This window comes from Caretta caretta, chromosome 5 (genome assembly GCF_965140235.1).
Source record: "Caretta caretta isolate rCarCar2 chromosome 5, rCarCar1.hap1, whole genome shotgun sequence".
Lineage (NCBI taxonomy): Eukaryota > Metazoa > Chordata > Testudines > Cheloniidae > Caretta > Caretta caretta.
Genome location: NC_134210.1, coordinates 70493926 through 70506545, shown reverse-complemented (window position 1 = coordinate 70506545; position 12620 = coordinate 70493926). Strand labels below are relative to the sequence as shown.

At 42.7% G+C, this 12620-nt stretch overlaps 1 protein-coding gene across 1 annotated transcript in view; it reads right to left on the bottom strand.

Moving 5' to 3' along the window:
* Positions 1-12620, bottom strand: part of MAN2A1 (mannosidase alpha class 2A member 1) — a 213761-nt gene extending 201141 nt beyond the window's left edge. The window contains exon 1 of the mRNA XM_048849432.2: positions 11913-12620. Within this exon, the coding sequence (XP_048705389.2) occupies positions 11913-12047 (135 nt within the window). The 5' untranslated portion in view covers positions 12048-12620. The remainder of the gene's footprint in view (positions 1-11912) is intronic.

Genomic DNA, 12620 nt, shown 5'->3' with positions numbered 1-12620 from the left:
TAGATGGATTCATTTGGGTTTTTCACATTTGGATATTTTTGCTCACTAAATTTTTTCCCCCAAGTTTTATCTCTACCCTAGTATTTTGGGTCCACAGGTTCCACGATCAATAAGAAAGGTTGAGGGACAGAGGGACTTTAAACAAATTCTTAAATAAAGCCTTGACCTATCCCAAAAGTATAGAATTCATGAGTCATTTTTGACAAAAACCTTTCTCCACATCAAAAAAATAGTACAGGTCAAGATTTCTGCCTAAACTTTGTTCATTATGTTCAGCACATAGCTAATACTGTCACAGAGCAACTGCCCTTTAATTAATCTTTTTAGTGATCTGCCTGTTTTAGCAGAGTTTATAACTTAATGCTCAAATTTTTGCTGGTACCTTTTGTTTCTATTTTATAAAACAGAAATTGTCAAAGGGATTCTTACTTGAACTATACAAGCATTCATTTTTAAGATGAGTCAATGTCCTACGAACAGCATCAGGGCCTTCAGTGGCAGAAAGGACAGACAATCCTCAAAATCAATGATAGAACTCCAAATAGAATGTTTGCTCTTGCCATTCACCTGAAACATGCTCCTCCATATCCCTTTGAAGGCCCAAATTGTTTCCTTAACATGAAAAAACAGTGCAAAGATCTATACTTCAATTTGAGGAGGCTTAGGCTATGTCTACATTGCACACCTTACAACAGTATGGCTGTGCTGCTGTAGCCATGCCGTTGTAAGGTGCACTGTGTAGCCACTCTTTATTGCTGGGAGAGAGCTCTCCCGGTGACAAAATAAAACCACCTCCAATGAGGGGCAGTAGCTTTGTTGCCGGGAGCGCAGCTATCCACACCAGTGCTTCTCGTCATTAAAACTTTTGTCAATAAGGGGTGTGTTTTTTCACACCCCTGAGCAACAAAAGTTTTAACGGCTAAAGTGCCAGTGTAGACAAAGTCTTAAATTTTTTCCAACTATTGCACTAAGCCATAGGTCTCTTGTTTAAATTCTGAGGCAGAGTGTCTTTTTTGTAATTCCCTGACTTCTGTTTACTTTCAATGAGTTTGTACCATGAGGACCATCCCTCATCCAAATAAGACAAAATGGCCTTTTTGACTACCCTGTATAGGCATTTTCATTACTTTTAAACCTTACAATAGCAGTTCTTTGCAATCATGTGGAAGACTTGTTTCATGATTTTATAAGCTTTTCCAGTTTGCCTCTTCATTTTTTGGACTACGTCGTTTCTTTTGAAATAGAATGTGTTCATTCAGCCTGTTTAAGTTAACCTTCTCTGAATACTAAATTTTAAAATGTAACTTTCTTAGCAGAATACTTTTTTTTCTACTCACTGCTTCACAAACATACAACATTGCTGTTGCCCTGCCAATATTCCACTTTTTTTTATCATGTTTACAAAATGTATCGTGACGATGACCAAATTTCCATCCTTCCATATATTACAGATTGATTAACCAAACAGGGATACAGGCCTACCCCACCAAAACAGTATCCTGGATATCTGTAAAGGTTATGACTCCCAAACAAACAGAAAATCGATACGTATATGACAAGAGTACTGTTCAGAAAAATAAGTGTAGTCCCATGCCCTCTGGTGGTACAAAAGACAAACATCTGAGGACAAAATCTCTGCCGGGTTAGAGCCTGCTTTAAAGCAAAATCCAGACTAATTTATACCTCAAGACAGGAAACATGCCCAGATTCAAAGCATATACAAATCCGGGCAAAAGGTTTGTGCTAAACCCCCAGTAAAGCACAGGTTAACTCTGCAGTGAAGTCATACCCTGAGAACCCCGAATTGCAGAACAAGGATCTTGATTTTTCTTCTATAGTTTCACCTTAAAATGGACATCCATATTTTAAGATAAAGCAGAAGGCAAAAATAAACCTATCAAAAGGTGAAACACGTAAGAAAGCAACAAATAGAGAAATTATTTTTAATATATTACTCTTTAGAGTTCTAAATTTAATGTAGATTCTATAACAAAATGTTTCTTATTTTTGCTGTTGACTAGTGCAACACTGCAAGATTCTACTTTGCCTCTCACCTAACGCATTTTTGGGGGGAGACAGGGCAGACAAAAACAATATTATTGCTCTATATTAAAGCAGATATAGCAGCCACCACTATAGATAAGTCTGGATGATTGCTTCCATTCTCATCTTCATAATTTCTGAAATTTTCACTTTTCAAGCTATTTTCCAGGCTCAGTTTCTACCTGATAGATGTTATTTTTAAGTGTGAGCAAATATGGTCCAACCATTTTTTTTTATTACAACTTTTAGGAACTTGAGTACTTTTTAAAAGCTGTCTAGTTGAAATGGCTTGGAGTAGACAGTTGAAGTTTGGCACGGAAATAGCTCTAATTGGGAATTTTCAGTGTTCTAGTGATGTTTATTTATTTGACCAAGTTATGACTTTTTAAAAATCATATGTACAAAATGTACTTATGTACATCATTTTTCACTAAGCCCATAAACAGTGTAGCTACTGAAAGCTATGCTGCCCATACTTGGCTAATTTTCCTCTATAATCGAAAAAGTTTACTTGAAGCGTGCATGAGCATGAGACATGAGCTCAGTCCCTGTGGTGAAGGTATTATAGATAGGCATTATAGATAGTTACTTCACTTTAGTGAGATTTGAAATGGACTATGAGTTCCACAACTCCAAAGATTTGCAAAAGAGAGACTCCTTCCTGTACAGCATTTTAGGCATATGTGCAAGCGACTCCTGTGATACTCATTTGAAGAGTTTCACATTATGGAATTTGTAAGTGCTGTTGCCAATTTTCGGGGTGGAAGAGGGGGCTGTTTTTTGGTGCAATCCAGCAGAGTTTCAAAGCTCTAGCAAATTAAGACCCTTTTTGTGGTCTTCTTCACTCTTAAAGCCTCGAGTATACCACACCAAAATGTGATTATGCTTGCACATTTCAGCACTCAAAAGTCAAGAAATGACAATGTTAAGGTTAACAAATTTATTTGAGCATAAGCTTTCATGAGCCACAGCTCACTTCATCGGATGCATGTGCTCAAATAAATTGGTTAGTCTCTAAGGTGCCACAAGTACTCTTTTTCTTTTTGCAAATACAGACTAACACGGCTGCTACTCTGAAACCTGAAATGTTAAGATTATATGCACCAACCACCTTAACTCAGCTCTCTTGGGAACACATGTTATACACTAAAGTTTGGTATTCAAACTGTTTCTCAAATACAGAATCATACAATTTTTCTACATCCTTTCACACAGACATGTACCATTTTGTAGCACTGTATAATACTTTGTATACCAGAAAGCTCATTGAAAACCTAAACCCTAAACCACACTTAGACAGCATACTACTGTAACAGATCTGTAACAGACTCCAGACTGCTGTGAGGAAAGCCAAAACCTGAATCCCACATGCCCTTAGCTTATTGGAAGCTGGGAAGAGTTTAGGCACTGTCCCTGGCTTTGGACCTCCTGGTAAGCACTCAGGTGCAGACTTCGTGTCTGACATCTCTTGGCTGTGGGTACCCCATGGTACAATATCTAGGTCCTGAAACTAGTACTGTTTCCCCGAACCCTCCCTAAAAGCTCTTAAACGTTCCCCAGAATTCCACTGAAGGCCTAAACTTTCTGGGTTACAGTTTAGTTCTTCAGGGCTACACAGTAGCAAAAAGAAAACAGATTTTGCACAGAATTCTAGAGCACCATTACTAATTACTTAGCATAAGAAATATACAGATCTAAACAAAATAAACAAACCTATATGCATTTTCCCTGCTTCCGTTTCCTAACCACTCCAAATCGTAATTTGGGCATATGCCAGAGTCCTCTAAGGACCTTCCTATGGCCCCTGCCCTCCTTCATGTGACTTCTCATCCAGAATATGGAATCTCTGGTCTCTTCTCTCTACCATGGCTACTAAGAGATGCTCTCTCTTACAACCTTCAGCTTCCCTTGTCAGGTGGCTCCTAATCGGCCTCAACAGGTGACTACCCTTAGCAAGTAACTTCATTTCCTGGCAACCTCTCCCCTGCTAAATCAATTCTAAAGGGTAGGAGCCAGCCTTTTCTCTCAAGGTGTTTCCACCATAATAGAGGTCCAACAACCAATCCATTGTCCCTGGTCTGGTAAGGATATTGTATGTGGTCTGCAAAATGGCAGATTCCACAGAAAGGCATTCCATGACAACAATTTCATAAGTGGTACACAGACTCCTGGGATCATCACAATCATGACAGTGAACATGTACTAATTAATACAGGCCATTTAACTTCAAAACTAAGTTAACAGTGAACTTAGGTACAATTCAGTGCTGAGACAAGCAACATAAGCTGTGCTGATGGTTGAAGAGTATAGTACATGGGTGCTGACAAAATTACTAAAATACATACCTAAAAAAGAATAAAAAGTTTAAGTCAAAAGAGATTAATTTCATTATGGGCCAGTAATTAAAAAAATACTGAAAAATGCTACATGTGCATCTAAGGTTACAGAAATGTATACCATACCATTTTTGAGAGTGTACAGGAACATATAATTAAGTGCATATGCAGGATGGATCAGAACTCAGATTACTTGTGAAATCTTAGCTCTTGCATTTTCTCACAGGAGTACTTAACTGGTTCTGTGGATGAAGGGAAAGCAGTGGACGTGGTGTTCCTTGACTTCAGCAAAGCTTTTGACGCTGTCTCCCACAGTATTCTTGTCAGCAAGTTAAAGAAGTATGGGCTGGATGAATGCATTATAAGGTGGGTACAAAATTGGCTAGATTGTCGGGCTCAACGGGTAGTGATCAATGGCTCCATGTCTAGTTGGCAGCCGGTATCAAGCGGAGTGCCCCAAGGGTCAGTCCTGGGGCCGGTTTTGTTCAATATCTTCATTAATGATCTGGAGGATGGTGTGGATTGCACCCTCAGCAAGTCTGCAGATGACACTAAACTGGGAGGAGTGGTAGATACGCTGGAGGGTACGGATAGGATACAGGGGGACCTAGACAAATTGGAGAACTGGGCCAAAAGAAATCTGATGAGGTTCAACAAGGACAAGTGCAAAGTCCTGCACATAGGACGGAAGAATCCAATGCACAGCTACAGACTAGGGACCAAATGGCTAGGCAGCAGTTCTGCAGAAAAGGACCTAGGGGTTACAGTGGACGAGAAGCTGGATATGAGTCAACAGTGTGCCCTTGTTGCTAAGAAGACCAATGGCATTTTGGGATGTATAAGTAGGGGCACTGCCAGCAGATCGAGGGATGTGATTGTTCCCCTCTATTCGACATTGGTGAGGCCTCATCTGGAGTACTGTGTCCAGTTTTGGGCCCCACACTACAAGAATCATAGAATATCAGGGTTGGAAGGGACCTCAGGAGGTCATCTAGTCCAACCCCCTGCTCAAAGCAGGATCAATCCCCAATTAAATCATCCCAGCCAGGGCTTTGTCAAGCCTGACCTTAAAAACTTCTAAGGAAGGAGATTCTACCACCTCCCTAGGTAACGCATTCTAGTGTTTCACCACCCTCTTAGTGAAAGTTTTTCCTAATATCCAACCTAAACCTCCCCCACTGCAACTTGAGACCATTACTCCTTGTCCTGTCCTCTTCTACCACTGAAAATAGTCTAGAACCATCCTCTCTGGAACCACCTCTCAGGTAGTTGAAAGCAGCTATCAAATCCCCCCTCATTTTTCTCTTCTGCAGACTAAACAATCCCAGTTCCCTCAGCCTCTCCTCATAACTCATGTGTTCCAGACCCCTAATCATTTTTGTTGCCCTTCGCTGGACTCTCTCCAATTTATCCACATCCTTCTTGCAGTGTGGGGATGTGGAAAAATTGGAAAAGGTCTACCGGAGGGCAACAAAAATGATTAGGGGAGTGGAACACATGACTTACGAGAGGCTGAGGGAACTGGGATTGTTTAGTCTACAGAAGAGAAGAATGAGTTGAGATTTGATAGCTGCTAGACTAGACTATTCTCAGTGGTAGCGGATGACAGGACAAGGAGTAATGGTCTCAAGTTGCAGTGGGGGAGATTTAGGTTGGATATTAGGAAAAACTTTTTCACTAGGAGGGTGGTGAAACACTGGAATGCGTTACCTAGGGAGGTGGTGGAATCTCCTTCCTTAGAAGTTTTAAGGTCAGGCTTGACAAAGCCCTGGCTGGGATGATTTAATTGGGGATCGCTCCTGATTTGAGCAGGGGGTTGGACTAGATGGCCTCCTGAGGTCCCTTCCAATCCTGATATTCTATGATTCTATGAACTGTGCAGCTTTAATATTTTCTTAACAACGCTTTTTATATAAAATAATCATGCTAAGAGCAGATTTTGGGTCAGGACTGAAACTTTCATGATGACTTTTCAGTAGCCAGTCAGGCACAAGAATATACATTTTAAAGGGATTATATATATATATATATATATATATATATAGTATTGCAATAAGTATCTCTTATTTTGTCTTTCCTCTTGCCATAGGTCTGAGGTTTTTGTAGCTGAATATATACTCAGAAAATCATGCCTTTTACCAACTCAGTCACTTTAGGGCACTTCCAATACTGGAAGTCAATGCAGAGTTCATAGGTATATCCAAGGATTGTATAGTTCATGTGGTGTGGCTTACTGATTCCATACTGACTAAGATGAAAGATTCACTGAATGATTTGTTTTCTTTAGACTTTCTGCCACTATACAATGGTGAGCAGAGAGTGTTGGCCTAAATTTGACTAAGACAGCATGATGAACAATTCTCACATAACTATGCCTGTGAGAGGAACCTTGCCCTATTATTTAGCAGGGAGAGAGAGAGAAACAGACAGACAAACACATTCCTTGGATATACACACTACTGCAGCACTCCAGCCCTTGCCTACAGTTTAACAAACTAACCTTAAATCAAGATAGAAACCTGTACAAGAGAGCTTAAAATTTAGTCTCTAGAGAGTGAATCCCTAGCTGCATTATCTGGAAAGACACTATAGCAGCCATAAAGCAACTTGGAGAGAGGAGAAACCTAGAGAGGCTGACCATGGAACCCTGCAAGGTGGGAGTGTCCCAGACCCTGGGCTGCAGCCTGAGCCTGTTTGTCGACACTGCAATTAAACAGCCCCGCAGCCTGAGGCAGCCCAAGCCCCATGAGCTGGAGTCAGCTAGCCCGGGCCAGATTAAGGCTTTTAATTATCCCTGACTTCAAGCTACCTGGAAATGACAACTAACTGCAGATTAAAGCACTAAAAAGGGAGGAGTTCTGAATCCTAGGACCAGAAAGGCTAAACTTTAGACAGGCCTGGGAAAGAAGAGGCCAAAAAAATAGTAATATGGTGTAAAAATAATATGCTTACCTTAAAGCCTACTGAACAAAACCTAAACTAGTCCACTTGGAGTCAGTATTCTGGGATTGGTGTGTTATGCTTGTGCCACTTTATTTTCTTTGGTGATCTAACTGCTTTGGCGTGCAATTCAAACACTTGGGGCCCAAATTTTGGTTTTCAACTGCCTTTCCATAGTGCTCCTGCAGCACGAGAGGGGTTACAAACCACACAGAAGCACCACCCAGAGAAAGGCCCCAGCATAAAGGGGGCTCACAAGCCAATGAAAAGCTTCCAGGACAGCTTTACTCTCCCCCTCTCCCCTGCTCCCAGCATAGGGAACATGCTAGAGAGGAGGAGCACCTTTGCACTCTGGCTATTCTCAGCAGGTGGACAGCTCATGGAAGCAAAGTATAACATCTACTAGGAGCCAGGCCAAGAATACCACGACATGCAAAGATGCAGCCACCTTTGTCATCCTATATTCCTGCAACTAGCTCAGTTTGGCAGAACCAGAACTGAGGCTATAATCTTTAAAACCTCCATTTAATCCACCACACACATCCAATCCTCACGAGCCTGTTACTTACTTCATGTTAGTCATTGTAACAGGGCAGCAATTTAAGCATCAGACTGTCATTAGGACCATCTTGTTCACAAGACAATTTTAACTAATTATTATCAGTAATAAATATTTATTTTATGGAAGTGCCAAATGACCTCAAATTGGGATTGGGGCTCCATTGTGCTGGGTGCCATACAAACACAGAAAAGAGAATGTCTGCCCTGAAGATTTACAACTTAAGTAAACAAAGGCCATTCCTACACTTAGAAAAAAGGGATATTTTAACTTATACTAACAAACATATTAATCACTTTTCCGTAAAGACGACAAAGTCCTTGTCTTCACTAGGAAGAAAACGCATTTTTAGCATGTGTTAGCTAACGTGTTAACTAACATTAAAATTTTAGTGTAGATAAGGCAAGTTGAAGTTTTAACAGGTAAACATGCTGAGGTAAACATGGGGAAGGGAGGATATGGATACTGAGGGAGTTTCGGGTTTACATGTCAGCCAACCTATTTAGACGTAGAGATGATTTAATATAGGTGAAGAGGTCATATAGAGTTCAAAAAAATACAATGAAAATCTGCTTTATGGTAATTCTAGTTTCTAGAACACAGAAACAACCAAATCTGTTCAAGAGATTACCTGCAAAGATCTCAGTTTCTCTACCTAGACAACAGCCTCAGCCATACGGGGTTGGAGAAGGAAATGTCACAATTCACAACCCTGAGGGCATGAAACTTGAAGCATCCATACTATTTCTGGCCACTGTGCAGGGCTGGACACAGGGCTGGAAAAGTTAATTCACCACTGGTGAGTAGGAAGCAAATAGAGAGATCTAAGCCATCAATTTCTGCAGCAGCTTTTGGTTTTTATAAAAATTAATTATCTAACATCTGTGAAGATAAACTTCCAAACGTTAATAAAATACTGTGTGTTATGTCCCTGAGCCCGGCCCTAAACAGTATACTGCTATTTCTTGCTTTTCAAAACTGCAGCAGCAGCATGAAATTGACAAGACACTGGTCAGTTTAACAGATGCTATTCTGAACCCTGACAGCAACAGTGAACTGACAAAATCAAGTCAGTTGAGGTGCCACTAGGACTGTTGTCCTTAAATCTTGCTGGTGGCTTTTGCCTCACATCCTCAACTTTCATATCAACCTCAAGCTAACATATCACTGGGATTAACGGGTGCCTGATAAGTGTCATAGCTTTCCCAAATTGTAATAAAGTGCAAAACTACTAGTCTTTTCAGTTTTCACTGCTACTACTCAGAACCCTGTGGGCAGCAAAAAAAAAAAAAAATGTTTGACAAAAACAACATCAGTTTCATCTGTAACTGCTTGGGGAAATAAAATATAAGCAGCAGAAACAAGAACTGAAGCTTTCCACTCAGAAGGACCCAAACTACAGGATGGGTGGGGATACTATAGTAAGAGAGAACCACCCTAGATGCTATTAGCAAGAGTAGCAAAAACACTGTCTCCTCCTCCCCCACAGCAAACAAGATATTGGAGGCCGGGGGGCCTAGTAGGGAGAAGAGAAGTACTCTCTCTTTTAGGAACCAGAATAGGTTGGTGGGGGAGGCAACTATAAATTTACATATCTGCTATCCAAATGCTAAAATAAGTGAGATACAGCACACTGGCAGGAATCCCAACACCAAGGTATTGATTGTGGACAATGAGAATCCCCGCCAAATCTTTCATATTCACTTACATGTCCTAATTTTTTTCAGGCCCTGAAATTACTGTATGACGATATAAAAGAAAATGAACAAACATGTTCCTTTTCTGGCATTTTTTCTGGACTTTAGCCGTTTACTTCGCAGTATCTGCATCCTTCTCTCCTCTCTCCCTTCCTTCCAGAAAAGTTTGTGGTCAGACTCTAATCCATAACTTAAATTTAGAACAGGGATTGGCAACCTTTAGCATGCAGCCCGTCAGGGAAATCTACTGATGGGCCAGGATGGTTTGTTTACCTGCAGCGTCGGCCAATCACAGCTCCCACGTGTACAGTTCACCATTCCAGGCCACTGGGGGCTGCGGGAAGCGGCGCAGGCTAAGGGATGTGCTGGCAGATTTCCCTGACAGGCCACATGTCAAAGGTTGCTGATCCCTGATTTAGAGAGACTATAGCAGGTCTCTTTCACACCCTTCTTTCAAACCCAAGTGGTGTCACTGTTTTGCTTTTTACCCCCCTGTTCTTTTTAGTTTGTTACTACTATTATTTTAGCAGTAACTGAACAGTTAAGACATTGTACTCAAGAAATAAGGCATTTTATTTTTTTTAAATAAAACATTTGAAGATTTATCTGTTTACTTCAACTTTCTTGGGGTCTTAAAGGAAATTTTTGGTTTGTTTCTGAAAATAAGGGAAAATATAAAAATGCCGTGCCTTTTGCTTGACCTTTTGTACTTTATCTTGACAGATTACTGAAAAGGCAACAGGGATTTTATCTTTCCGCAGACATATGATGTCAGTATTCTGCTGTTTTACAAAAGAGTGAGGGGAGGTGGTTATTTTGTTTTAAGTGGCAGTTTGCAAAGCACACCACCTTATTTGAAAAGCACTGTTCCTTTTAGTTACATCAAAAAGAAATATGAATATGTATTTCAGGACTCTATACTGGTTGTAACATTTAAAAATTTTGCATATTAAAGCAACAGAAATACACAAATTCTCAATCACTCATTTACCAGTTTGGATTCTTTTTGTTGGTTTAGGTTGTTTTTTTTTTAAACTGAACTGCAAGCCACAATTTTTCCTTTCTAGATAAATATCTCCTAGATCAACAGTAACACAATGTAAATAGCGTTTAAATTTCTCTCCCACACAAAAAGCAAGAAAAAGTGAAGGGCTACAAATGCCTTTCTGTACTTTATAATTCTCATGTAACATGCAATGCTGTTATGAATAATAGCCAGTAAACAGCCCAAAGTAACTCTTAGGGGGCAAAAAAAAAAAAAAAAAAAAAAAAAGACCAATACAAAATCAATTTTTCTTTAGAATAGACCTACCTGTTGATCCAGATAGCTGAACTCAAGGATAAAAATTAACAAACAAATAATAATGTCTTTAACAATTATCTGAACTTCTGGATTCTGAGAACTAGCACTTAAGAATAAACCTTACATCTTTGGTTCTACTTACTAACTTTACAGAACATGAGTTAAGCTGTTAGATCATAGAAAAGTCTTGTTTGCACAGTTAAGATGAACAGCACATAATTGAGCACCACACAGCTAACCTAGGAAGTATGACGTTTTACATTACCTCAGTTACATATCTGCTGCAAACAAAATCAACATTTAGAAGACACTATGGCATTAGGTCCTCCTCTCAAACAGGTGGTTTGCACCTAAACTAACCCCTATAACAACAAAACTTAACAGGTTCATTTTCCTACACAACGGTTAACAGCAGACAGGACGACATCTCCACTGACAAACTGTTTTAATTTCATTGATACAGAAAGCCTCTCGGGAATGAAGACTGGGGTTTTTATGTTCCCTTAACTCCTTATTTACCAGCTGCCCACGCCGACATAAACCGATAAAGTCAACCACAGGTCAGATGTGTGCCTGCACTCAGCAGGGGCAGCAGCAGAGACACTGCTGGTCCTGCGCCAATGCCACAACTGCAGTTTCAAATGCACGTTTGTAAACCTAGAGTGGGTAGTTCTCATTGCACCGATCTCTTCCCTACTCCGCGCATGAACGACACAAATACGGGAACTCAGCCCAGCCCCGCACCCCCTACCCTGACCGTCCGCCAGTCCCAGCACCCAGCTGGCGCTAAGGTTTCACGAGACGGGACTGATGCCCCAAAGGCAGAACACCTCCTCCACAGCGCTCAGGAAGCTGCTAGACCTAACCTGCCCCCCGGGCACCTGGAGGGGAGGCGGCTGTCGCACCTCCAGCCAGCAGCACTGGGGGAAAAGGAAAGTCGAGTAACTCGCCACCCACCCTTTAAAACCGCTGCCCGGAACTCGCCCCCTTCCGCCGGCAGCAGCGCCCTCCCCGGTGCCCTCTGCCCCGCTCACCTTGGGGAAGGTGCCCTCCCGGCGGGGGCTTTTTGGATGGTCGAAGTGGCCCCTGTCCAGCATCAGGTAGAGGGAGAAAATCACGACGCAGAAGATCGCGCTGCCGAACACCGTGAACTGCCTGCTCAGCTTCATGTCCGCAGGCAGCGGGGCCCCGCCGCCCAGCAGCTCCCCGGCCGGGGCTCGGACAGCGCTCGTTCAACTTCTGGGGGCGCTCGCTGGCTCCACCGGGCCCGCTGCCTGCCGCGGCTCACAGGGAAAAGTTTCCTCCGGCCGGGAAGCTGCTGCGGGTGTCCTCACGCGACAGCCCCAAATCCCCGAAGTTCCCCCGCTCTGGCTGCGCTCAGGCCCCTGCGCCACCTGCCCGAGAGACGCCGAGAGTTTCCGGGAGCGGAGCAGGCTTCCCCCCACCTCCGCGCAGAGGAGTTATCTCCGAGCAGAGGAGTGAGGGGCGGCGCTGCGGGACCAACCCCCGCAGCGCCCCAGCTGCGCTGCTCCGCTCCCCCGGGCTGCCTCTGAGCGGCGCCGAAGTCCGCCGCCGCCTCCGCCTCCTGGCAAGAGCGCCGCTGCCCCGCGCCACAGACCTGGCAACAGGGACGGCGCCGCGCGCAAGCTGAGCTCTGAGAGCGCGGAGCCCGCGACCGGCCAGCACCGGCCCCTGCTGCTGCCGCCAGAGAGCAACGCGCTCCGCCCCCCGCACGCACCGAG